The sequence below is a fragment of the Plasmopara halstedii genome, assembly GCF_900000015.1.
Source record: "Plasmopara halstedii genome assembly, contig: Scaffold_289, whole genome shotgun sequence".
NCBI classification, from domain to species: domain Eukaryota; phylum Oomycota; class Peronosporomycetes; order Peronosporales; family Peronosporaceae; genus Plasmopara; species Plasmopara halstedii.
This window is the reverse complement of record NW_020187210.1, coordinates 708,803-734,373: the sequence shown is the minus strand read 5'-3', so window position 1 is coordinate 734,373 and position 25,571 is coordinate 708,803. Positions and strand designations below refer to the sequence as shown.

The 25,571-nt window shown below is 47.5% G+C and overlaps 4 protein-coding genes across 4 annotated transcripts; 1 reads left to right on the top strand and 3 right to left on the bottom strand.

The window, feature by feature from the left end:
• Nucleotides 1–9,127: 9,127 nt before the first annotated feature.
• PHALS_05435 (Oligosaccharyl transferase complex, subunit OST3/OST6) lies at nt 9,128–10,380 on the top strand (the record flags this gene model as incomplete). The annotated part of the gene is made up of 2 exons (XM_024723006.1): nt 9,128–9,544; nt 9,625–10,380. The coding sequence occupies 2 exons, from the start codon at nt 9,128–9,130 to the stop codon at nt 10,378–10,380; spliced, it is 1,173 nt and encodes a 390-aa protein (XP_024574026.1).
• A 163-nt stretch (nt 10,381–10,543) lies between these two features.
• Nucleotides 10,544–14,049, bottom strand: PHALS_05434 (phosphoacetylglucosamine mutase; the record flags this gene model as incomplete). Its single annotated transcript, XM_024723005.1, has 6 exons — nt 10,544–11,540; nt 11,604–11,920; nt 11,986–12,018; nt 12,280–13,278; nt 13,338–13,442; nt 13,516–14,049. The coding sequence occupies 6 exons, from the start codon at nt 14,047–14,049 to the stop codon at nt 10,544–10,546; spliced, it is 2,985 nt and encodes a 994-aa protein (XP_024574025.1).
• A 276-nt stretch (nt 14,050–14,325) lies between these two features.
• PHALS_05433 (protein nlrc3) lies at nt 14,326–16,628 on the bottom strand (the record flags this gene model as incomplete). The annotated part of the gene is made up of 2 exons (XM_024723004.1): nt 14,326–14,514; nt 14,580–16,628. The coding sequence occupies 2 exons, from the start codon at nt 16,626–16,628 to the stop codon at nt 14,326–14,328; spliced, it is 2,238 nt and encodes a 745-aa protein (XP_024574024.1).
• A 6,352-nt stretch (nt 16,629–22,980) lies between these two features.
• On the bottom strand, nt 22,981–23,285 carry PHALS_05432 (uncharacterized protein; the record flags this gene model as incomplete). Its single annotated transcript, XM_024723002.1, has 2 exons — nt 22,981–23,034; nt 23,127–23,285. 2 exons carry the CDS (start codon nt 23,283–23,285, stop codon nt 22,981–22,983), a joined length of 213 nt encoding a protein of 70 aa, XP_024574023.1.
• Nucleotides 23,286–25,571: the final 2,286 nt, after the last annotated feature.

Below are 25,571 nucleotides of genomic sequence, written 5' to 3'. Positions count from 1 at the left end.
TCCGCCTTGTGATTTTTTCACCATTCCCACTCAATATTCTTTTTTTTAAAGAGTTGTTAATGGTTGCGCCAACGCCGCATAATTGCAAGTGTATTTGTGCAAATAGTTAATCACGCCCAGCCGTTTGCCAACTTGTTTGGCACAGGCCAATCAGTGATAGCTTTGACTTTCTCCGGATCTACACAAACGCCATTCTTGCCCAGAAAGCAGCCGAGAACGGGGATCTCTGGTGCAAAAAATGCACTTTTCAGATTACCATAGAGTTTGTTTTCTTGCATATTTTGGAAAACCTGACGAAGATAATCAAGATGAATATCGACATCAGACTTCTCACCCGTTTTCTTACTATGTACGAATATATCGTCAAGTAACTCAGTGCAAACTCTCTTAATGGATAAAAAAGATTCGTGACCATTCTGTTAAAAGTCGCGGGAGCGTTCTCCGAACGTTGTGGCATCACTAACCACACCCACAGCATACTACTGGGGGTACTGACTATGTATCATTTTGCGCATTCGTTTCTGATTGAAATAGTACTGCCAATAATTTTATCAAGAATCACATCCTTGCGTGGGACCGGAGTCGAGGCATATCGCTCAATCTGTCAAAAGCGTAATCAATGCGCCAATCGCCTGCATATTACTACTCACAAAAGGTTGGAATACAATGCGGAGACTTACTCTCATGCACATGGTCAGCCTTCTGTCGCTGCGCAAAGAACTCGTCAATTGCAATGATTTGCTCTTTTGGCAACGGCCACTGCCGTGTGATACAATACTTCGTACCAGAAAGTATGTCAATCTCATAACAAATGCCACTGTCAGATGGCAATTCGTCCAGCACCTTGTCTGGGAATACATCAGCAATTTTCTTTGACAAGTCCATACACGTAGTTTGAGCTTAGATCGTCCCACGACTACTCATCAAACTTCTTCTTTCATGTCTAGCCATCTAATACTTCAGCAGTGTTGATATCATCGTCGATTGTTTCTTCGACAAGCACGCATATTTGCGAAATTCCGCCTTTCACCAGGCTACGCTTCAGCGTCTTCTTGCTCACCAACGGCAATAAAAATAACACCTCGATTGAACTTGGAGGTTAATCGATCGTCACGTAACGGATAACTTCGATGCCACCTTCTTTGTTGTAAGCCAAACATTTATAAACTCGCTCGAAGTGCCTTTTTCTTGAACACTTCCCCTATCAATACAACTTCTACCTTGATCAGGGGTACGCAAAATACTTGACAAAAGGCTATTTATGCTGGTCTTCTTATCCTTCCCTCGGGGTGGGTCTTTGTCTCTGATCCCACTATTCTTCATGCTAACATCGACCATGACTTCTATGTCGTTTGCAAAGGAGACAGTCTTTTTCTAACGCCTGGCTGCTCCACCTCCAGCTGGTGTCTTTACTTTCGTCTTCTTGGGCTTGTACTGTATACATGGAGGGCCATCCCACACCGAAATATCACATAGAACAGTCTGTGGCTTTTTCAACAGATACACATGCCCATACTATTTCGCTCGACATCATACGGCTCGAGTGAGCGCTGCACGACTTGTTGGCGACGATCTTCATACTCATCCAATCCATGCTAGGCTGATAATGCCTAAACCATGGCATACCTTGGATGATATCACACTTACCATCGAGGTCGAGTTGGATAAACTAGTCTTTACATCGGAATTTCTTAAAATTCAGTGCCAAGCAAATGACTTGCATTGGCATCTCCATTCAAGATCCATTCGCTAGATGATCATTTTTTCTTTCACAATGGACAGACTAACACCGTGCCCAGTCATAATTTGCGCTCGAATAAAGTTGTTCGACGCATCACTGTCAATCAACGCTCGTAGTGGTTCTTCAAAACCATCTACAAAGCCTCCATGGACAATCTGAGCCGCACTTTGCCTAACACTTCCATCTCTCATAGCGGAAATCGCATGTGCCTCATGTACGTTGGGGCCAGAGTTATGTGTACCTACAGTATCCACTGTAACGGGGTTACACGAACTCTGGTATGAAAGAGTGGGTCACTCAATATAATTTGACCGTACAAAGGTATGGGTTATTTAATTTCACCATGGTGTGGCTACACCGTAACAAGAAGCCACTGCGTGGCGGGACTGCCAGTAGTTATGCATATTAATTAGGCTTTACATCATAATTCGGAAATCCTAATGTTTTAGACATAGGCGGCTCTGCCGGAAATAAAGCAAATAAGTACGGTTTTAATATTGAACGGAAGAGTTCATTGCCTGGGGTTAAGGTTTTGGGTACTCTTGGAGGTAGCCGATTGCGATCCGCTACACTCGCACTGGTCATAGTATAAAACGTTATGTCCGTGACCTTAGTAAGCTTCCTCTAAACAAAGAGTTACGGCAGCCCCGCTGCACTTGGTAGTACTCGTAGTCAATCTACGCCTGAGTCGTTACGACTGATCCTCTGTGAGAATGGAGTGATTCTTCTATTTGCGCCGGGTCGTGCAGGACGAGCTTAGAAATATGTTCGTGCTTGGCCCTGAGGGCGTGCAAAACCTTGCTTCGCAAGGACCTGAGGCAGTAAGCGCGCGCCTAAAGGCATATTTATATTTCAAAATGATTCGTCAAAGCACCCACAACAGATGATGTCGGTGTCAACTACGTCCATGACGCCACCGTCGACGACAAATGACTCCCCCTCCCCCGAACGAGGTCGCTCATGCGAGGAGTGTAAGGATGGATAGAGTCTTTTGATCTGGGTAATAAAGGCCGAGATGGCTATGGCATTCGCCATGCTTTAGAACGAGCAACAGCACATGGCGCTATCTCTAAGCTCGGGGCCGAGCACGAGAATGGGCACTGACGTGCGGTACTTCTGTGGAAGCGGCGTTCCCCTCTTCATGGAAGCTAAAGCTGCAGCTTTTGCGAGTGTTTTCGCCGCCTAATCCAGCAAATCGCGTTCGATCGCGTTTCCTTGCCGCCCGACAGGGATGGAAAGAGCTGGTGGACTGGTCCAGGAGCTGAGAACTTTTATTGCCAGGATGGCAGCAGAACTCTCCCCGAGGCGGTCGCAGTGACCATCTTTTAGAGTACCTCCGCACTGGCTTTGCCAGAATGGAAGTTTCCCGTGCGCGACCGTCTTCTTTTGAAGAAACGATGGATGTCGTATGCGTAAAGTTTCATCAAACCGACGTTAAGCTTCTCACCAGTCTGGTTTTTCGCGGCGAAACGAGAGTACCAGTAGGCGCTGAGGCCCGACCGGGGAGAGTTGAGTTCTGAAAAGCCTCAAAGAAGTAGAAGGCAGCAGGGCCCAGCCCCAAAGAGCTTCGTGCTCTTGAACACGGAACGTCTATGCGAGCCGGGCTTGCTGATAATAAAACCGACCGTGAAGGGCTTTGAAAAGCCATTGAAGATCCTGATCGACTCCGGGGCGTCGGGCAATTATGTTTGATGCTCCAAGATCAAAGGTATTCAGCTTATGCTGAGGCGCTGCGAGCGCGATTGAGTGACCCCGTCACTGTTCGCTTAGCGACAGAAACTTGTGTCCTTGGTATGGCATGGTTGGAACACCATGAGCTATAGATTGATTGGAGGTCGAAAAATTTGGGCGCAACGCGCACGTCTCCTAGTGAAGCTTCCGTGATTTTTGAACACACTTCTGCTTGGAAGCAGAAGCACAATTAGCGCGGGCACTGGGCCGGGACGGTCAATGTGCTGGATATCGGATCATACGAGTTGTCGAACTCTAAAGGTGCGTCGGACAGGGGAGCCAAGCATGGCTCGCGGACTGAAAATAGAGGAACACGTAACCCACTGATCACTGCTCAAGTATCAAAGCAGTCGCTGCCTGCCAAGAGTGGCATGGTCGGCCATGGGCCGAGGCATCGAGGGCAAGGCCCCAGTGATGCGCGTGGTTTGGTACTTAATCCCCTGAGCACTCCTCACCTTTTGAAGCAGATGCTGAATGCCCAGAGTGACATAGTCTGACGAGGTCCGAGGCATCAAGGGCGGGGTCCTTGTGACGCGCGTGGAGTGGCACGTTATCCACTGCAGAAATAGCAGCTCTTCGTCGGATGCTTTTGACAACATCAAGGCACTAATGGAGCAGGGAGTTAGGACACTGGACGACGCTGAGTGCGTGTTCCCACTGGTCTTGACGAAACATAAAGCCTCTATAGTGAGGAGACTGAGAGGCCGTATGTTATCTGCAAGACGCAGGGCGTCGACCCTGACCCAGGGTGTGACTACCGTAGACGATAGCGCACAGCTATACACCCTTATCAACTGTATGCCGAGAGAGAAAGACGGCGACGTCATCCTCGAGGCTTTTCTCGCGGTGAGTGCTCTTCTTGAGCTGGGTGAGATGTCCTTTGAAAAGTTCGGCGGTGCCTTGAAGGCAAGTATTTCAGCCGAGATAGTGATTATATGACCGAGCGAGGAAATTCACTCGTCTCCTCTTCTCGGTGAAGCTATCTTGGAGAACGCCAAGAGGGTGCTGAACGCACAAAGTGAGTCATCAATCAAAAAGGATCCCTCAGATCTGTACTATCCTTTGGTGAAGAAAATTTAAGACGTCGTCTCCAAAGACCCGCCATTGGTTCTACCTCCGGACCGAGGTGTGCGTCATGAGATCGATCTGGTTCCAGGTATTGAATACTGAGTAATACGCCAATGGCCCCTTCCCAATATCCAGTGCGACGTCACTGACGCCATTTTCCGCGCGATGCACGACGCAGATATAGCGCGTGAGAGTAAGTCTCCCCATTCGACACCCACGTTTTGTGTCCGGTAGCCCCTCGGCATGTGGTGTATTGTTCACGCTTTCAATAAACTCGAACAAGAAATTGTCGGCGCGATTGCGCGCACGGTTACGCCGACATTCGTTGAACAATAGGTTGCTGTATTATAGCACCAATTCAACGGATACGCCATGGATTGTGGTTCGATAAGAATTTGTAATACCGTTTCCTCTATGGGGCCCACGACACCCCACTCAGTGATCATCTCGGTCGTGAAAAGACGTACAGCTCGGAGAGTTGATGGCCCAAGCTGTACGAATGGACGAGCACATATGTGCGCACGTGTGAGGGTGAAACCTTCTCTGAATACGGCGGCGCCGCTCGCCAGTTTGCCGGTACCCACCGGATGTTGGCAGTTCATGAGTATGGACCGAAGGACTCGGCAGGCAACACGGGTGTGAAGGTCTTTGTGAGCCGTTTAAGCAAGATAGCTCATCTTGCGGCAGTGCCGGGCACCATCGACGGTGTGGATACAGCGATGCTGTTTGTCGATCGTGTATCTCGACACCATGGAGTCCCGGAGTCAATTGTATCTGAAAGAGACCCTAGGAAGATTTGCTCTACAATCTTCAGGGTGCTGCGAACCAAGTTGACTATGTCAACAGTGTACCATCCGCAGACCAATAGAAAACTGAGCGCGTGAATCGCGTCGTTGAATACGTCTTTCGAAGCGTCTGGGCTGAAACGCCGGAGCGCTGGAGCGCTTTGTTGCACTCGTAAAGGATGCAGTGCATTCATTTACCTGCTATACGCAGGTCTACGTCAACGGGCTTATTAATCCTCACGTCCCGGTGACACCGCCATCCCATGGCTCAGGGCTTGGTTGGGGAGGGATAGCCGATCGGATAGCTGATGTCAATCCCCTTACAGTCCGTAAAGAAGTCGATGACTTATTGTCTACCAGACTGAGTGTCCGACGACACGTTCGCGATGCAATGGCTGAAAGCCAAACATGCAGATTATGCAGACGGAAACGCAGAAGAGATGTTCCAATCATTGAGGTCGGAGACCCGATTTTATTAAATTCTTAAACCTTCCTACACATGCAGTTTCTGCTGTCTGTAAGACAAAGCTCCATCCGCGGTTTATTGTTTCTTTTAAGGTAGTGACCAAGCGACGTCATGCGTATACGCTAAACCTTCCGAGAAGGACCCACCCGCTGTTTTATGTGGGCTTGCTCAAGCCGTACCGGGATCCGGCGCAAGTGGAGTGGTAGCGTTGGCGCCGGAGTGGCGCCCAAAGGTGCTCGGCCACCCAGAAATTGAACCAGTAACTGGCTCTGAGGACGGAGTGCAACGATCTCCGTTTCCAACGGCGCAAGGCGCTCCACCGCAGCACAAAGTGACGTATTCGTCTGCTTGACGGCTAGTAGCCTCTCCGACTGAGCACAATAATCCTCAACGCGAGGCAGTTGGTGCACAATGTGCTCCAAACTCTCTACCTTCCTCCACACAGCCGTTGGCGACCTCGGAGAGATGAGTGCCGATGACGGCGGACTTTGTCGTCCAACGCTCGAAGGGCATCGCGAGTCACCGGACGGCGATCGACCAAGTCGACACCGCTCGCTGCCGACTCTTCCCGATGAATATAGTGGCATCCACTACCACGTAGGACGCCGTGTGGGTCGACGTCATCGATGGGGTTGAATTCAATACCTTGTGAAGTGGCGGGTATACCCAAACTCCGAGAACTCGTGGGGATTTGACGTGCCGCTTCGACAAGAATGCCCGGACGTTGTAGACGCTTATGATCAGAAGGATCATAGCGCTTCGCGTCGTCTTGCGCACCGCACTTCTCGGCTGTAGTCCAGAAAGCCGGAGGACCATGAGCTGCTGTGGTAGTAAACTCACCCATGTGAGAAACCTCAGAGCTCGCGGGAGTGTATTGGATTGTTCCATATGTCGCAGGGCGACAATACGCAGTAAGTTGGCGCTATGCCTTGATTTTAGCAAGCTCAAACCTAAGATAGCACTCTACGCGCAGTTTCACTTCCTTATGGCTTCGCTGCGAAGCTGACAGCGAGGGAAGTTTTCGGTGCCGCTGCACCCATCACTCAAAGAGCTCCTCATCATCCGCAGAGGTTTCGCAGGGGCAAGCATCACAGAAATCGCTCGTGTTGCGGGTACAAGAGCGCCTTCTCCTTGAGCTCGAAGTCGAGCGCGGTGCCTATCCATTGGAAATTCTTAAAAAAACAAAAAGCGAGCTCGGATATTTTTCCGCTGATCAAGCTCATCCTGTGTACTGGCCGGGGCCCGACTACGTAGGCATCTAATGATCGAGTAGTGGTGTCTTTCGCTTCGGTAGCGGAATTTGCCGAGCGGAAGCCGTACTCAACACGAGGTTTTGAGACCGAACGTGGATATGAGCGCAGGAGAGCCGCCCTGTGAGCAGCCTCCAATTGCTGCTCCTGTGCCTCGTCAAGGCGATTGATAACAGAACCACATCCCCAAAAGCCGAGAGGCCGGGGAACGGACATGGTACCCGCAGGGTTTGAGCTGGGCTCACGTTGTGCCATTGGCGCACTTCATCTTCCTCGTCATCCCATACTGGGAAGAAGCGTCCGACTCGTAGTCGACTTCCTCCAACTCCTCGACGAGAAGCCCCGTCGACCGGGGCGGGCGTGGTGTGCTGCGCTCAGTCGCCTTGGTCTTGTGATGTGCTTTCCGTAAAGCCGCGCACATACTGTCCGGGGTCGCGCCCGCAGACGCCCTCGCTACCAGCCAAGCTTGATGTTTCGCGTGTCTAGACAGTGCTCATAGAGCGGAGAAGGGTTAAATTTGTTCCTGGGAACATGGAGGTTTCTCAGACACGCGAGCCTCGTATGAGGCGACCGTTAAATGTGAATTGGGGATATTCACAATTTTAATGGGGAAGAGTGTAACGGGGTTACACGTTCCCTTGTCAGAAAGGGCGGGTCACACAAAATTGTGCGACCGTACATAGGTGTGTATAACACAGTTAGTGTAATCACACAGTGCTGTGGCTACACTGTTAAAAGAAGCCACGACGTGGCAGAATTGCTACTAGAAATGCACATAATTACATTGATTTGGTTTTGCTATATTAATTAGGTATTACTATATCAATTCGGAAAAGCTCAGGTTTTGATATTGGCGGCTCTGTCGCAACTAAAACAATCAAATACAGTTTCATTTCGAGCAGAAGTTTTTGTTTGCCTTGGTTAAGATTTTTAGTTCTTAGAAGTAGCGGATTGCGATCCGCTACACTAATACTAGTTCTTGGAAAGAACGTAAGGTCGGTGACCTAAACCTAGCTTCCTCTAAGCAAAGAGCTACGGCAGCCCCGCTGCAGTTTTAGTCTTTTCACCTTGTCGCTTTATGTGCTCGTTCGTTAACACCTTCACAACGTCTTGCGTCCGTAGTTCTACACTTTTCATCTCCAAGTTGAGTACGACATTCTCGTAGCTCTTAGGTAGACTTCGAAGCAGACAAATTGCGACGTCCTCATCTTCCATCTTTGCGTCGATGCTGCTGAGCTTGGCGCTGATGTTGTGTACCTCGTTGCAATGATGCAAGACATTGTCGCCTTCCGCCATCTCCGGCTGAATAGTTGACGCTTCAAGAAAATGCGTTTAGCCTTTTGCAATCCACCGTAAAGCATCTTGATTCGATCTAGGCACCATAGGCTTCTTCATCGCCGTCAACTAAATGATAGTAGTCCTCGTTCCGTATGCAGTAACGTCAGGCCGAACGCATTGGTGCTGGCTCAGTGACGTGCCTCACCGACTTGGTGAGAAACACGCCGCGCGTGTAACGGCTCTACGTGGCATAATTATCCCCGCTGAACTTGTCGACAAGTAACTTCGGCGGGGCTTCCCAGCGCTGATGACATGGTCGTTTGGCTCAAAACCCATTATATTTCTGAGGACGGGGCTGGAGAAGAAGGCTTAAGAGTCTTTACTTGAGGCGAGGACCCTTTAGTAATTTTAGAACATCACCTCTTTTTAGGAGTCGTGTAAGCGATGTCAAGCGCGTGCTGTAAGCTTTTATTCATTACACTCGGCCTCTCGGTTCTGAAGCGAGCAGCACTCCACTGCACCACAGGATCGGTTAGGCGAAGACACTTGAGGGAGAAAGTAGGTATTTATTTATTGGGGCGTATATTCTACTTCCCGTAACTATCTTGAACCCTAAAAAGTAAATAAAAACATGTTAAACCGTGGTCCAAGTCGGGTTGTGTACATTACCTGACTCTCAATAGGTTTAAAATCATGTCGTACCGAAGTCATCGTTGCGCAATCTTATTTTCGAAAGCTTGAAAAGATATAATAATCAATCGACTTATCAAATTAAAGCAAGCTGATTTTTGTCCTACCTAAAAAAATTATGTCTCTATCCACGCTCATCATGATTCTGACAGCTCCCGTCATCGCAATTGATACATCCTATTATCCACCCCGTGATAGTGGATTAGAAGCTCTAGAAGCCTCTGAGCTGTACACTCTTCGATCGCCCGTTGATTCAACCGTTTGGCTGGAGTATGAGCGTTTTCTGCTCTCACAAAGTCGCGTGACACCACTGTTGCTTTACTTTACACCCGCGTTAACATGCTCCGATGACAAGAACGAGGACGATAGTGTCGTAGGTCAAGAAGAAGAAGTTCTAGCATTCGAGAATGAAACATGCTGGCGTCATCAGAAGCTGGTGGAGGCTACTGTGAAGCTCGCAGCCAAGATGCTTTCCAACCCGAAGCCATTGGTCGTTCGTATTGACGTAAGCATGTGGCCTAAAATGCTTCATTATGTAAGATATCAAAATTCTAGGCAGGACAACCATTGCTTTCTCTTAATTAATGGTGTTGACGCTTGATGTGTGGGTTATAGCACCTGATGTCGACGACGCCTTCGCTGTTGTGGATACCCGGACGTGCGACTGGTCGCTTTCAGCGCTATCCACATGTGGAAACAAATTTCTTGGACCTTCGCGTCAACGGAGCTTTGTATGACCGATATTTTGCTGAGAACGTTACAATGGGCGAAAAGTCTAATGTCGAACGACAATGTCACTTGGCCAAGGAAACTGCGGCCAAAAATATAACAGCATTTGTGCGTCTGTGTCAGGAAAGGAGTGGTTATCTCACTCGAAATGCGAACGGTCAATTGATTCCAAGGGTTTTGGTGGATTCTAATGATGACGCGTTTTCGGTGCTAGAATTGATTCCAATTCTGGCGTTTTTGACCTTTATCGCCCTCGTGATCAACGACAACCGTGCATTCGTGCTTAATTTGGTTCAAACGCGTTTATTCTGGTTCATTTTGTGTTTGATAGTTACCTATGTTGCGCTGAGTGGATTCTTTCACGCAATTATTTACCGCCAAGCTTGGTTTTACTTTAGCGAAATGCATGGTTTCGTATTTTTGTATCCAAACTCACGGCGTCAATTTGTACTGGAAGGACTTGTTAATGGCACTTGGAGTCTTTGGATGTCATTGGGTTTGATGAGTATTTCAGATGTGCTGCCGACGTTAAGATCCTATTACGCACAGAAAGAACTTCTTCGTTGGTCGCTATTTCTTGTTGCCATCTCGTACCTGGCGCTTCATTTTACATTTCTCATGAAGTACCCTTGGTTGTCTTAGTCAAGAAGTATCGTCGTCGGTCGGAAAGCTTTACAGATGTTCTAATACAATGTTGATTGCAGAAAAACGGTTTACTTACACCACTAGACTATCAGTGACGCTTAAAATGGTTAATTTTATGTTTTATACTCATGACGTGCGCAAGAAAATAATTTCTTACTGCCTAATGAATATGATCACACGTCTTGCATTTCTTGTTCCAAACTTGGTGTGCGTGGGGTACGAAGACCTGGCAATTGCACACACTGCAAGTTCCCATCATGCGAGATCGTTCAGCCAACACCTCCTTGTGCTCCGCGATGCCGCGAGTAACGCGATCTAAAGCTTCATACAGTGGTCTTGCCGCCGTGGGCTGGCTTACAGCACCGCCAAGAAGTGCACTAGCATTCAGATCCTGTCCGTAGAATTTGCGATTCAGATCATCACGTGTTGCGATCACTGAACCTTGCAGTGAAACGCCTGCATAGAGCCCTTTGCTGATCGAGTAGCTATAATTGCCATTGAGTCCAGTGCTACTGATCGCTGCAGCCGCTTCTGCAGATCGTCCATACGGACCGACTGCGACATCCAGACCACCTCCCACATTGACTTGAGGTGAGTAAAAGACTTCCACAGCAGCAGGAGAGCCTAGAATAATCATGACTTCGACAATCTCACCGCCAAACTGAAACCCACCGCTCAGCCCCACAGTCCCGATAGCGGAGGGTGCAGACCACGATCCGTCCGACAGACGTGCTATTACAATACCTGTACCAACCTTGCCAACGACAACAACTCCTGCTTTTACAATTGTCATTATCGCCAGACCGTGCGCGTGTTCCAGCAAAGAGATTGGAATTGACCTATCACCAGAGGCACCCGAATCGTTTCGAAAAAAGTTGCCAATAATATCAGCAGCATTTGTGCACTCTTTCTCTAAGGTGGGTGAAAATGGCACGTGTAGCCTCGACTTGTTTTCATGTGGAAGAACTTCAGCATTTGCCTTGGCGAATCGAGCAACTAGATCGGCCTGGAGTGGACGCAATCTAGGCGCGCAGTGCAAACATGCTCGTTGTGGGATGGATGGATCGTAGCCTCTAGCCCCTACAATCTCGTCTCCTTCTGGGATTAAAAGCATCAATGGAGAGCAATTGCCACAGATGTAGCGACCGCAAGCACGGCTGTATCGAGAACAAAGCAATAAAGGTTTTTCTTGTTTTACGAAAGCAGCAACTATCACTCACCACTGATGTCGACGTCTCGTCATGTCAAAAGATAGCCCACAAACATCACAATTTGGGTGATCAGAGTATCGACCAGTAAAAATCCCAGAGCTGCTTGACGACAGCACGCGTCCGCTTTTTTTGGTCTCTTGGGCTTTATCTGATGGAGCTACCGAATAATTGTCTTTTTTTGCGTCTCCACCTACATAAACGACGGGAATAGCTGATGGAGTGTTGCCGTTGGGCGGCTGATGGTACAAAAGCGCCTTCTGGTCTTGCATTTCGTACGACATTTGCCCCTCAAAGTGACTTCGCGGTGGCTGTTCCACCTGATAAGGCTGTATAGCATGTTTTGTGTCACTGTTGTACGGTGCACCGCATTCAGAACAAAAGCGACCACTACCACTTGCACCGCATTGCATGCATTGGGGCATTGCTATCAATGCTTGCACCTTCCTCGAAGGGATAGCTCCAGAAATGAGATGGATGACATTTGAGAATGAATACCGTAACCTCTAAAAAATCCAGCAGCCACACGGACATAAACTGGTAGGTGACAAGTGATTATTTCCTAAATCTTAAAAACTTTACTCTCTCCTTTAACCAAGCTTTCACGTAATTAACGTCAATTCCTTGTCACAATCTAAGCCGCGAAACTCGTAGGCTCAGCACCTACGCCACCGCAGTGCTCGTGCACCAGCTTCGCAAATTGCATTGCAAGAGCGTCAGCATCCTGCTGAGTAGTCGCCTCAGCGTAAATACGCACGACATTCTCCGTGCCCGAAGGACGGACAAACGCACGGCCGCGCTTGTTGGTATACTCCTGCAAGACCCCGTCCAAAGCAGTGCGGAGATTCTCGGGTGTCAGAACCTTTGTATCGTCCTCTTCATCTGATTTGACCACATCGCGGTCTGTAACCTTAATCTTCGTCTGACGACTTGGCAGATCAAGATAGATGGCATCCCAATCAGCGATACTCCAATTCTTTTGAATGAGAAGTGCCTCTACAAACAGCAGGTCGCAAATGGCGTCGCCTGTTGCCTGATTCACCAGCTGTGATGCAGCTAGCAGTTGCGACAGTGCCAACTTTTTGCGCTCGTCGTGCAGCGTGTTCTCCCATTTGTGAAGCTTTTCTAACAATGTATCTTTGAGCACAACTGTACCGTGGCCATTGGACTCGAAGTATACTGCTATGTCAAATTGCATCGCCTTCTCGTGACAAAATTTGACACCTGTCTTGGCTTGAGCCACACGAATGCCTTTGGACTGCAAATATTCCGTTGCAGCGCCATTAGCGTACGCAGTCAGCACGCACCCAAATGTGACGCCTTCTTGGTTGAGCTCTAAGGCCTGCAACTTTTCGTCCAAGAACTCGGCAAATAGGCATGCAATCTTGTTGCCGTCAAGCAAATGCCAAATTCCTTCGTCGTCAAAATAGTGGAAAACTACACGGTCGCCGTCCCCATCCATGCTGCAGTAGCGTTTGCCACGGTCATTCTCACGGGTCATATTAATGGGCGGCTGGCGTGACTTTTCGACGTGTTCAGCACCGCACTGAAGGTTCAATTCGCCATCTCCAGGCGTATTGACGATTTCTAGACGAAGTGAATCACCCAAATCTTTAGCCAGTTTCGCCATCTGCAGCGCCCCAACGCCGTGTGCACAGTCTACATAGAGCGGTGATCGATCCAAGCGCTTGATACATACAAATCAGTCGCCACGAGCAAAAAAGGCTGAAAATCGAATAGCCTCACCTTTGAATCGTGTGTGGCCGTGAGTTGCTTAAAGGCATCACTGAGCATGTTGTAGTAACCAACCTCTGACGCCCAGTCTCCTTTGTTGTAGTGCTCATAGTTCCACTGTAACAAAAAAAATAGTGAATCATTCGAAATACTCATTTCTGTAAACCTTTTGAAAATAAGTGGCACATACCATGCGAACCAAGTGGTGCAGTTGAGGCGTCGTCTGTAGTCCAAAGTCCAGCACGTTGCCGCCGATCACCAGCGCCCCCTCACGCGCAAGCTCGGCTAGGTGCTCGCTAGATGGACGCGTGTCTTTAGCAATAAAAACATTGCCTGTTTGATCAAGATCAATCTTCTCGGCAGCTACAACAGCGTCTAGCACCTCAACAACTTTTTCCTGGGGCGCGTTGGCCAGCTGCATGGCGTACTTCTCCCACTTTTGGCTCAGCATTTCACCCCTTGGGTCAATAATTTTTAAGCCATTGTCTTCTGCCGCGTTGTGTGATGCCGTGATCATTACACCAATTATCTTCCCCACACTCTTGGAGCGCAACACTGCCAGCATTCCCATACGATGGCATGTGGAGACTAGTAGACTTGCATCATCACGGAAACCCGCCGTGCCATAAAGAAGCTCCCTTGCACCCAAACGTTCAGCACGTGGGTACTTGGTCGTTTCTTCGGCCACGCGCGGCGTTTTGTCCAGTACGCTTACACTACTCATATTCGTCACCCTTATTCTTCCTCTTCTTGACACTTTTTGCGAATGTGAGATATGAGGATCCGCTCGTCGCGGCTGCGTATTGGCTGAAAAGGCCCAAGTGATATAGGATTGGTAGAAATTCGAGCATTGCAACTTGTAGTTTACGTGGCGCGAATAATGTGCGTAGACTGATAAATATTCTCCAATGGCTCGATTTGCTGCTCCCTTTTTTGATGAAGGTACGTGCTAGTGCTGCACCTCCGTACACCCACCTTCGATACCTATTAAATGACCTAATTAGCCATCTTTGGGGACAAATTGCAGCTCACTTATATCTTCATGCACCGAAACAAGGATATCATCGATAGTTTGCACAGCATTTTCTACGTTTTGGAAAGCACCCACAAGGTAGTGAAGCTGACGCAACAGCTTAAGCAGGATGACATCTGTCGCCTGCTTGGAGGCTTTGAGTCGTGCTCTTAGTTTCTTTAAAATAACACAAACCAATATTAGCTATGGTTGAAGCATTAAATATATGTTCAAAACCTTACCATCGTCCGGCGATATCGTGCCAGTCGACTCGATCGACAAGCAGCACATGGCGTATGCTCATCCGTGCCATCATTGACTTCTGAATTGCTGTAGTTATTTGATTCACACGAGCATGGGCTTCCAAGATAATACGCCTGCAAAGTTCCATACTCTTCCGCGTTAAACGGCAGCTTCGCGATGTCGGAAACCACCTTGCGTATATGAACTTCCATCGTGCTTTCGTAGCGAGGACTTTTTAGTGACAATCGCTTCTCATAAGATCCACCTGATCGCGGAAAGCGACCCATTGAGCCACGCGACGGGATTCGGATGACACGTGGTGGTGGCCGATTGCTATTCGCTTGAAATGGAGAGCTGCTTCCGCCCACCACTGAGCCAGACGCACTGTTGCCAGGCCCGTTGTGAGGTGGGGGTAGCAATCCAAGCAATGCATTGGCACTTTCTGAGCGTGAGCCACTGCTACCGCCATTAACACTACTAATACTACCAGACGAAGAGCCAGCTTTAAGATTACCTTCGAGCTTTTGAAACTTCGGATGCTGAACCACAAGCAGCAAATTCTCCCCATCATCGATATTTGCACCTGAATCGGTTCCAGATGACATCCTGTCAGCTAATATGCTACCTGCATCTTCTGGAGACTTTCGTTTGTGATTGACGGGGTTGCCCGATAATGTAGCTGTAGCTTGTGCGGTAGCAAGCTCATCATGTAAATTTCTTAAAATCACTTCATTCCTTGGTAATCTATTGGAGTCTCTCGTGTCATCGCTAGACCTGCACGTTGCTGGAGCCGCCACTACAAGACTTAGATCTACTCCAGTAAGCTTAAACAGCACAGAGTGCACATTTGCATTGACAGCACCGACAATACACGATGCAGCATAATTGTTGGCACCCTTTGAAGCTAACGAGGCGCCGTTTAAACTTGGATGTTGATTCTTTTTCATATATTGAGTACTCGCCCAATCGTGACCATCCACGAGCAAACACAGCAAGGCAGAATTTCTAGCCAGCCCTACGACGCTAAGCTCGCGCAGCCCCAAGAGCGACATGTGGGTGTAGCTTAGATCCAACACCCGTAGCTCGGTATTCTGAGCAAGTAATGCACCAAACGCACAAGCACCCACGTCGCCTAATGGATTATGATCCATGTACAAGTTTTGCAGCCGATTCGCTCCACACAAAGAACGCGCAAGGGCAATCGCACCTTCCTGGTCCACACCATTTTTACCGAGCTCCAATGTCGACAGGGCTACTTGGCCAGTGGCAAATGCGGAAGCTAAATGACTCACTCCTGCACTTCCCACTCTGTTCTGTCCCAGCGTCAATTCCTCTAACGACTTGTTATGAGTTAATGCTGTTGCAATACTCTTTAGGCCAGCTGCGCCTATGCCATTCGTGCCCAGATAGAGTGCTCGAAGTGCTGTGTTGCCTGCAATACCGTCTGCCAAAAAGCGAGCTCCATCTTCGCCAATATTATTGCCGCTGAGGTGTAAACTACGCAAGTGCGTGTTCTTGATCAAGGCACGAGCCAAAGCTTGGGCTCCCGTGGGTCCAATTTCATTGCCTGATAGATACAGATTTTCAAGCGACGCATTTGATTCTAGTACTTCAGCCAATCGAGTCGCGCCTTTGTCTGTCAGTCGATTAAATCCAAGATCTAACGTACGCAACTTTGATGCGTCTTGAGCCAGCACGTCGCCGAGCAGTCGAGTACATGCATCACCTAGCGAAAAACCATTCAGCTTTAGCACTGTATATGGATCGAGATCCTTACAGATCTGGGCGCTTACGGCCACCCAGTCCGTTGCGGGCTTGGCGGCAGCGTCAACGTCGCGGTACAATTTTTGAATGTGGCTGTTGATGAGTTCACGCGACGGGGAAGCGTCTGTTGCTTCATCATCTGTATTACGTGTAGCGTTGGCGGTAATTGGCGGAGACTTGTTCACCAAATCGTCACTGTTGGTGTTATTACCAAGGTTTATGGTCTTGAGATGCGCCTGGAACTCGCGTTCGCTGTACTTGAAGCGCGCGCTCACGTCCCGCATCATCCAGCAGCAGGCGGGAGTAAAAGCGATTTGTGCTGATTTCTGTCACGGTGAAAGCGTTTGCAGCCTTAAAAGCGATCCGCAGACAGGAGGTAGAGCAGGAGGCAGTGGTCGCGTAACTCGTCAAAGACCTGAGCGATGACTGGAGTGGCTAGAGAGGGGAAGGGCAAGCTATACCTGTTTTACTCTGCGAAAAAAACAAGACCTAATGTCATTGGTTGTAATACAAACAGCGTAAGCAAGAAGACTAATGGTATGTATGTCATGCAGTACGGTAAAGTTTACAAACCGCAATATTATGTACAAAAAGTTTCGATAGGATTGGAAGTTAGGGTACATGAACGATGCCAAACTCAGAAGTACGGAAAGTACCATGATGAAGTGTCATGATTTGAACCGGTACGGATGATGATGGTGGGACTTGGTAAAGGAAAGGTCCGTGGAACGCGTGGGCTGGTCAAGCAATGAAGATTGTATATTATTGGATTGAGAAATGTATGCTTAGTATTAGCTAATCACTAATTCTAACAAATATTTCACCCTTGATATTGCACAGCAACCCAGGTAACTCGTTCTTTTTACAGGCTCGTGGCTCCACAACTTTATACAAACCTCTGTAGGCTTCATCTGTGCAAGGTGCACAACAAACGCGTTGCACTTGGTCGCACTCTTGTCAATCCGAAGATAGAGTCGTGAAAATATTATAATCTCTGTGGAGATAAACACAAGTTGTCTGATTTCATGCCCCCGGGACAAGCAGACATGCCTCAAAACCTTATGTCTATTATTGGTCGGAAGAATTTCAAAACACTGGTCGTTCAAAGCCTAAAGCAGTATTTGCTCGCCTGGAGGCGGTCATAGGCTGCATAAAAATGCTGGTAAAACACCTTCGGGAATGCCATTATCGCCCACCGCGAGTCCACTGATGTTTAGCGCCAAATACTTTGAGGGCACTGACAGAGAAAATCTCTACTCTGAATTAGAAAAATAGATTACCATAATCTAAGCCATGCTCTATATGGAGCGACAGCGCGTCACGCTTGCAGTCAAGCTAAGAAGCCGTGTGCGAATATGAACACAGCGTTCAGTACCGCTGTGCAGAAGAACAGACGAATCAAAGCGACATATTTCAGTGATGCTTGCAATGCCTACCCAGGCGCATATAGTGCGTTCTTGGTTCACCGCCGCAATGGCGCCAAAACCCTTTTCAGGAGTGGTAATAGTTATCATCTTCATGGCGGATCTCCGAATGGACGGGGCTCTCATCGGGCTCTTGTGCACCAAAAAGCGGTGAGGTAAAAATAACTGCGGAATAGATCTTCCGTGTCTCGAAAGTCAGTCAAAAAACGAACGTCGAAGCTCTACGGGCGCGCCAGAGGCAATAGACCTCTGTCATGTTGAGATAGAAAAATCTCTTGGCTACCGAGTAGCCCCGCAGCATTCGCAGATATCACATCAGTGGTGAAATTAAAACGTATGCGCCTTGTGTGCCCCCTTCGCTAGTGGTGGATAGGTACAAACGGTTGAGCTATCACACAAAGTGTTCCGACGAAACCAACGGCGAGTTCCAGTATGCGCAGGGTAGTCAACTGGAAAAATTATGTTTTACTGTACCTCGTGAATGTCGTGGATAATGGAACTCATCCCTTAATTGAACGACATTATCATAGCAGAAGTTACGATTCAAATTTGTTGGTTGTTAACACTAACGGCCTGGGCTTTGTGAAGCATGTCCTGATGAATATGAAGCATTGTGTCATTACGTACGATGTGTGACTATTCAAAACAGTAAGCAGTAGATGCCAAACCCAGATACAATATTCGAGAGGAAATTTGCGTGACGCCCATTTTTCTCCACTTCCAGTCGATATACGGCTAACGGCATTCATGTCACGTCATGCCTAGGATGACATCATATCTCAATTGTAGGTCCAAGCATAATCAATGTTTACCCTGTCAATACTATAAAACTCACAGGTCGACAAAAGCTTCGACACTTTCACTATTTTCCCCAATGCAAACACCGGTGAAGTTATGACGAGTCATGGGCTCACCTCTGCCAGAACGCAGAACTGGTTTTAGCGCGGGCATGAAATAATATAGCCTATGTGACACGCCCACCGCGCATGCTCCAAGGGATTCGCGAAAAAGATTAAACTGGGCAAGGAGGGGCTGATTTTCATGAGTGGATTATATTAAGGAAAACATGTGCAAAGTATTGCAGGACGGTGAAATCACCGAAATGGTGCAGCAAGTGCCCGAGCAGAAGCTGAGCTCATCATCTGTCACGGAGGAGTCGTCATTGAAGGCACTCAAAAAGGGTGCGAGGAAATAAACTGCTCTCCTTAAGCATCCTACGCTGTGAAAAGAGAGCCGCGAAGCAATAATTGGAGCCAAATATTACTCACTAATAAACAGTGTGATGTCACTGACGTTTTTTATGGCAAGCAAAAAGGAGAATTGGTGATAGAGAGAGTAAACAACTCACTCGGTGTCGTTTTTGTGTCAAAAAAAGGCAAGTGGCAAATTGTGCATGCTTTTGATAAGCCAGATTCTGCCATTTACGGCTAAAACGCCAACTACTGCTACAGAATAGCATAGTAAGTTTACACTGCTCAGTCTACTTGGCCTGGTTGTAGGGCATGACTATCTACGTATGATAGACAGCGATGTTTTTATTGTTTCGTGAGACTTCAAGCGGGATACCCTGAGAGTGGCTGGAAATGCCAATGTTACGATCGATCGCACTATAGGCGCATGATTATCTAGTGATGCAGCAGACGAGATCGTGGCTATGCACAAACCTTATGCTTTCATAGTCGTGTCAAGCACAGTGATTCAGTATACACGCTTAAATTAATGTGCTGCTGTCAGACGTTTGTCGAAAAACAAATGTGACTTTGGCGCTGACAATTTTTACTATTTCTTGCTTCATAAGAAAGCATGACGTCCCATATAGGTCAAGGCCGTCAAAAATTGGCCAGTGTCTTTGCCTCAAGGTTAGATTAGGAAGTGTTTTGGCCTAGCAAGCTACATACACAAGTATAGTCGCAATTTCTGCGCACAAGTCACGACTTCCCCCTCTCCACTTTGTATAGCTACCAAATGGTGCATATGTAGGCAGAAGAGGCGGTCTTCATAGCCGTATGCTAAAGTCACATGTGTGCTCCGATTTTGGATCGTACGAATATACATTGGTCATTTCATACCGATGTATGATCTGTAAGGATCACATACAGCTAAGGACCAAGCAGGGGCGCAGTGAAGACGACAAAAGCATTGTAGCCCCTTGTGTAAATTTAAGCTCCTTTCTGCTGATTTATGCTAGCAAGACTTACACTTGCATGCCCATCGACATCCCCATGATGTGAAACGCGCCCTATTGCAAAGGCTGGAGCGTTGCGCACAAGTTAAGATATAAGCTGGTTCAATCGAATGTTGGTGGACGCATTTATTCTTTGCCCTGACTGCGAATGGTCGTCCGTCTCAATAGTGACGCTACGAATTTTGATGGATCAGTACAGCATACGGGTGTAGACGCAACATGTGTTGTGTTGTTGAAATTCATGGAAAGCAAGGATTTGAGGAACTCAGAACTCGCTTTATCAAAGCGTTCGATTACATGTTCGCAGGAATGTCCATTGTCGCAAGGCGTCTTACTGGTTAGCGTGTGGTGGTCTTTTATAAGGAGGGAGTCAAATGTACAATACTGATCGAGGCATCTGATACCCCTTTGGGTGGCCATCTTGGCGGAGGAAACGTATTGCACTATGTATCGGTGGTTTAACTTGCGCACGTGGGTAAGCGCATATGTGCTCACGTGCGGAAGCTTGTCAACGGGCTCGACCCTCATCGCTTGGGGTAGTATTTTAGGCCAGCCTGCTGATTACTGTAGGGTGTTGGCAGTCCATAAATTTGGATTTTATTTTAAGTCCTACAAGTGCCGCACGTTGATGCCAGTACTATGATCATTGTGGGCCATCAAACTTAAGTGAATCCCTTTGTTGTTGCCAGCTATCACGTGGTCTCTTGAAAGAATTCCTTGACAAAAAGTTCCGCAACCGGCTTGCCGGTACCCGTTATTTCAGTAGACATCTGCGTTTTACAACGAATGATGTCGAAGTAATACTCACCAGATTAAAAATCTGATTCCAGGCGTCCACAGACAGTAGGGCAAACAGGACGCGTCGATCGCGTGCTGGAGGATATATTCCGAAGCATTTTTTCGAGGATATCAGAGTGTTGAAGCGATTACGTTCTCTTGTCAAGTTTGCGTAAAGAAAGACAGTACTGCTATCTACCAGTTTTGCTTTCCATTTACATAGATGGTTTGGAAAGCCCCGAATGTCTTTGACACCGACATGAAGCGGCTCCGATCTGGGTGAGAAATGACGCATTCGATTTGATAGTATTTTTTTCAGCTACACTGTCAAATTAAAAAATCTGTCATTGTTATCTCGAGGATATTAAGCGTCATGCGCAAGATACGCGAGTCAGGATATGCAAAAACTTGCCGATGTCAGCGGCAAGCTGAACAAACATCAGCGTGTTGTGGGGCAAAAGTCATTTTATGCAGTTAGCCTACCAACACATGCGTCGTCTGCGCTTTATAAATGGTGACCACGCTACATCCCAACGCTCACGATTAAATGCAGAAGGGACTCGAGTTGTATTCTTTGTATCCGTAGAGACTGCAAACACATCCTGTGTTCTTCATGAAGTAATAGAAGCCATACATAAAAAGATCCTGCTTTAACGTACATAAAATGTAAAAGTTCTGTCACCGATAAAGCAGCGTCTCCATCATCCCTTAACTACTCTCTGTTTCAAAACAAAGACGCGGAGGTACGCATCGCGATGGTGAAGCTCATAGGGAGGCCCCAAGAACTGACTCATTTTAAATGCACGCTGTGATTTCCGAAGAAGTTACGATGACCACAACGACGCGATCTAACGAGTGCCGGTCGCAAGACGGTCGATCTTTGCCGGTACCTATCGATAGACAAAAACCATTTTTACGTGGAACGTCTAGTGGGCTGGTGATTACACCAGGACAGTTATCCTGACTGTGTAATAGAAAAAATACTATCACTATGAATAACTTTTGGGAGTTTGGGAATCCACTCTGGTAAAGTTGCCCTGGTAGTACGGCCGCTTACAACTGTGTGCTCCATCGACCTTTATCTCCTTTGGCAAGTGGCAGGGTTCTCGTCTTAGCGCACTTACCACTAATGGATGGCGACCGACCTAAAGGTAAAAATCACTATCGTTCAGTAGCTGTTGCCGCTGTTTCGCGGAAATGAGCAGAATTGTAGAAATAGAAACTTGAGGTGGTGGGCTGTCACCTCGACGTCTGCATCGTGTTTTAATTTTAGTAAAGTCAGACATGAAGCTAAGCACTGAACGGACACCCGCTTATCTGAAACTGTCTTGTAACGCCTTGGAACGTGCAAGACGGTGTGGCACGATTTGAGTTTGATGCTCTCGCCACGTTTAACTATCTAATTAATTTATCTTGAAGGGTATGGTTTACCTAACAGCTGCCGCTTTAAGCGTATGCGGTGCTTCAAGGGTGTGATGACTCGTGGGATGAAAAAACTAGCAGGATGACTTTCTCGCACTCATTTTGACCTTGGTGTGAGCAGATGGTTTCCGCGCATATGTGTGCAAGAGCTCCGCCCCAGCGCGGCGAGCGACTTCAGATGATCTGAAACCTTAGTCACGGCAAGACGATTTGGCCAAGAGTCGGCGCGACTGAGCGCTTGTAGTAGATAGATCAAGTTTGGATATTCGAGCCGGACATACCTTGCGGATTATGAGCTAGTCATAGTCGTGAGTTCCACGGGCGTGATGTGTTGTGACAATTTGCGCCAATGGAACAGGACACTGAGAGCTTAACGCGCGCAGAGGAGAGTAGAGCGTAGGGTAAACTCTGTTTTTCAATAATTGGCTCGTTCTTATGGCTCTATCTGGGGGCGCGGGTGCTGAGCCAGAAATTGGAGAGTCGGTACAACCATTCTCGTCATAATGCTAATCGGCCTACTCCCAAGAGCAGCTCTTAGGTTGTCACTTTCGAAAGTGCCGCTTTGTGAGATGGTTACGGGAACATGTAATTGTATGTGTAAGAGAGGATCCCAATACAGATATGCTCTAAGAAGCAGGCAATGTAGAGTGCAAGGAGTGCAGTGAAAAAAAAATTCAAGTTGCAACATGTTTGCAAATTGCATACTATTGCGCAATTTCTAGATGAGTAAAAAATAATGAGCTTTATGTCTTTGTGGAGAAGGACGTAACCTGATGCGTACTGTACATTTGTGTAAATACATATTGTACCGCTTAAAATCCCTTTAATTTATCGTGGAAATCCATAGATTGCAGAGTATCGGTACGAGTTAAGATTATGGGACTACGTAAAAAAAGATCTGTATAACAAGTGGGGGTCACCACGTTGCAATGCCCTTATGATTCAAGCATAGAAGGTTTATAACGCTAGGCTACCGAGACGCGCCACAAGTTGTTGTCATCTTGACGACGTTTAAACCGTTGATGCGGACGCCAAACAGGCGACGCGTTGACTTCAGCGTCCAATTCCACGGATTTGAACCAGTTGAGGCCGTTGCGTCTTCTTTTACACAAAAGCAAGGTCTTTAACTGCATCGTCACCCCCTCCCCAAATTGTTCGAGCGCACACTTCAAGATCATGCGTAGATTGCTGAGACCACCAAGTTACTTAACGTGCGTCAATTGCCCCACTTGGAGATATATCAACCGCTGTCACACCATCTACTCTGAAGTACCTCGGTTAATCAAGTTTAATGTTTTTTGCCAGGCTTGAGAGTTTTCGCAATATTTCTCTTCTGACTGAAAATTTTAGGAATGACAAGGTGCACTCGACCATGTAAGTCACAGATGTAATACAAACCAATGATTTGACAAGTAATGTGGAATTCATTATGAATTGCTAATTTTATTAGCGAAAATGACCGATGATACATTGATTTTCTAGATAAAAGTAGCAGACAGTGATAAACAACAGACAGAAATTTGTATTTATTCATCTTGAATGACGCAGAATTCATCGAGCTCCGCCTTGTTGAACGCGTCGGTCTCACTTTAGTCATTTCTGTCTTCAAATCAAGAACTCATTCTCTCCGTAGACATCTTGGTAAAAATATGCCAGTCGTCACTGCTGTCAGTACACCTTACAGCTGTGACAAAGTTAGAAACGATGGCTGAATCGCACGACGGATCCAGCCACAAGCAACTTTCACATTAGGAGGACAAGGATTACCAAACTTTGTGTGCGAGACTTGATCGCTCTCCCTCCACGCGGTCATCTCGGCACTGAAAATGATATCTAATTGTCTGTAGGTAGCGATACCACGACATGCATATAGGATATAAGTTCGCCAGGAACAGTACACATTCCAATCGTATGCGTCTGACACTTGCTTGAAAGATGTGGGCTCTCATCACGTCCCAAATGAAGTGGCGTCCCTCACTGGTGTTGCGCTGAGGGAGCTGGAGATCGATACATAGCTTCAACGATGCATCGACTGCCCATGCTGCTGCTGTGCGACTTAGACGTAATTGATGTTCTGGAAAGATCCGGTCGGCTTGTCTTTCGGATGAAAACGAATATTAACAAAGTTCCACTCCCTGTTACGGCAAGGATAGCTGTAATGCGCATCGTCGCGAACCCTGTCGACCAAACAGCGACATGCCGTGTACGGTGTGATTGACGGTCACGGCACTTGCCTCCTCAAAGTAGACCGATGTATCATCCGTGAGGATGGCCTTCTTGCGGTTCATGCTGGGCTTTGCGTCGGCCAAGTGCCGCACGTACGAGATCGCTCACGCAGTGCACATCTCGTCCTTGAAGATAAATGGTCGGTCTGTGGCGGTGCGGTAAATCAAACCAACTATGAAACTGGCAAACCAATGTGTCGATGCCATAAATGGCTTTGAGTTCTCCTTCGTTACGTGCAGCAACGCGTAGATAGATGGCCTGAGCCATGACGACAATCCAGACACGTGTGTCCTTCTCTCTGGAAAGTCTCTTTGGAACGATCTCGTCGTAGAGCATGATTTCCATATAGTGTGGGATAGGCTTGTGCTCACCGGCAGAAAGGCGCTTCTGATGTGGAGAATATAATCACGCTTACGTCACTACTTTCGAACGGCAGTTCATCCACTCAGGACTAATCTTACCGTAGTGGGCCTTCGCTCGTGCGGGTACGCTGCCTCTCACTCCTGGATCCACTTGATAACTTCTTGCTTGGTGCCGATTTAAATTGTGTTGTGGCGTAACGGGGTTGTGCGTACTTAGAGTGTAACGGAGTTACACGTACCCTTGAATGAAAGTGGCGGGTCACACAAGATGGTGTGACCGTGCAAAGGTGTAGATTACACAAGTTGGTGTAATCACACAATGTTGTGGCTGCACCGTCACAAGAAGCTACTACGTGGCAGGAGTGTCAGCACTTATGCAATATTTAATAAGAAAAACCTAAGGTTTTAGATATTGGTGACTCTGCCGCAACAAAACAATTAACGGATTTTTTTCGAATAGTGATCGGTCTTTTATTTATCAGTAGCCTCAAGAAATCGATCACTTTTGACAGAAAGTCTACAATTCGTAGAAGGCTACTATATCTCGACGACGTCAACGTCATCCAAGGCTTGGTCTAGTTCATCTACATTGAAAGGATCATCCTCTCTTTCACTGTCGGCATTGCTCCACCTTTGCTGAAATTTCCACCCGTAAACATCATGGTTCCAAATGAACCACTGTGACGGACTTTTGTGAAATTCTGCAGCTTTAATGAAGTTCAAGACCACTGATGTGGGTGTTTCTCGCCACGTCGTACGTACCCAACTACACACAGTGTCAACGGATGGAGGGCGGGGGTTGCCGCGTGGGGTGTATTCAACGGCCGCTGA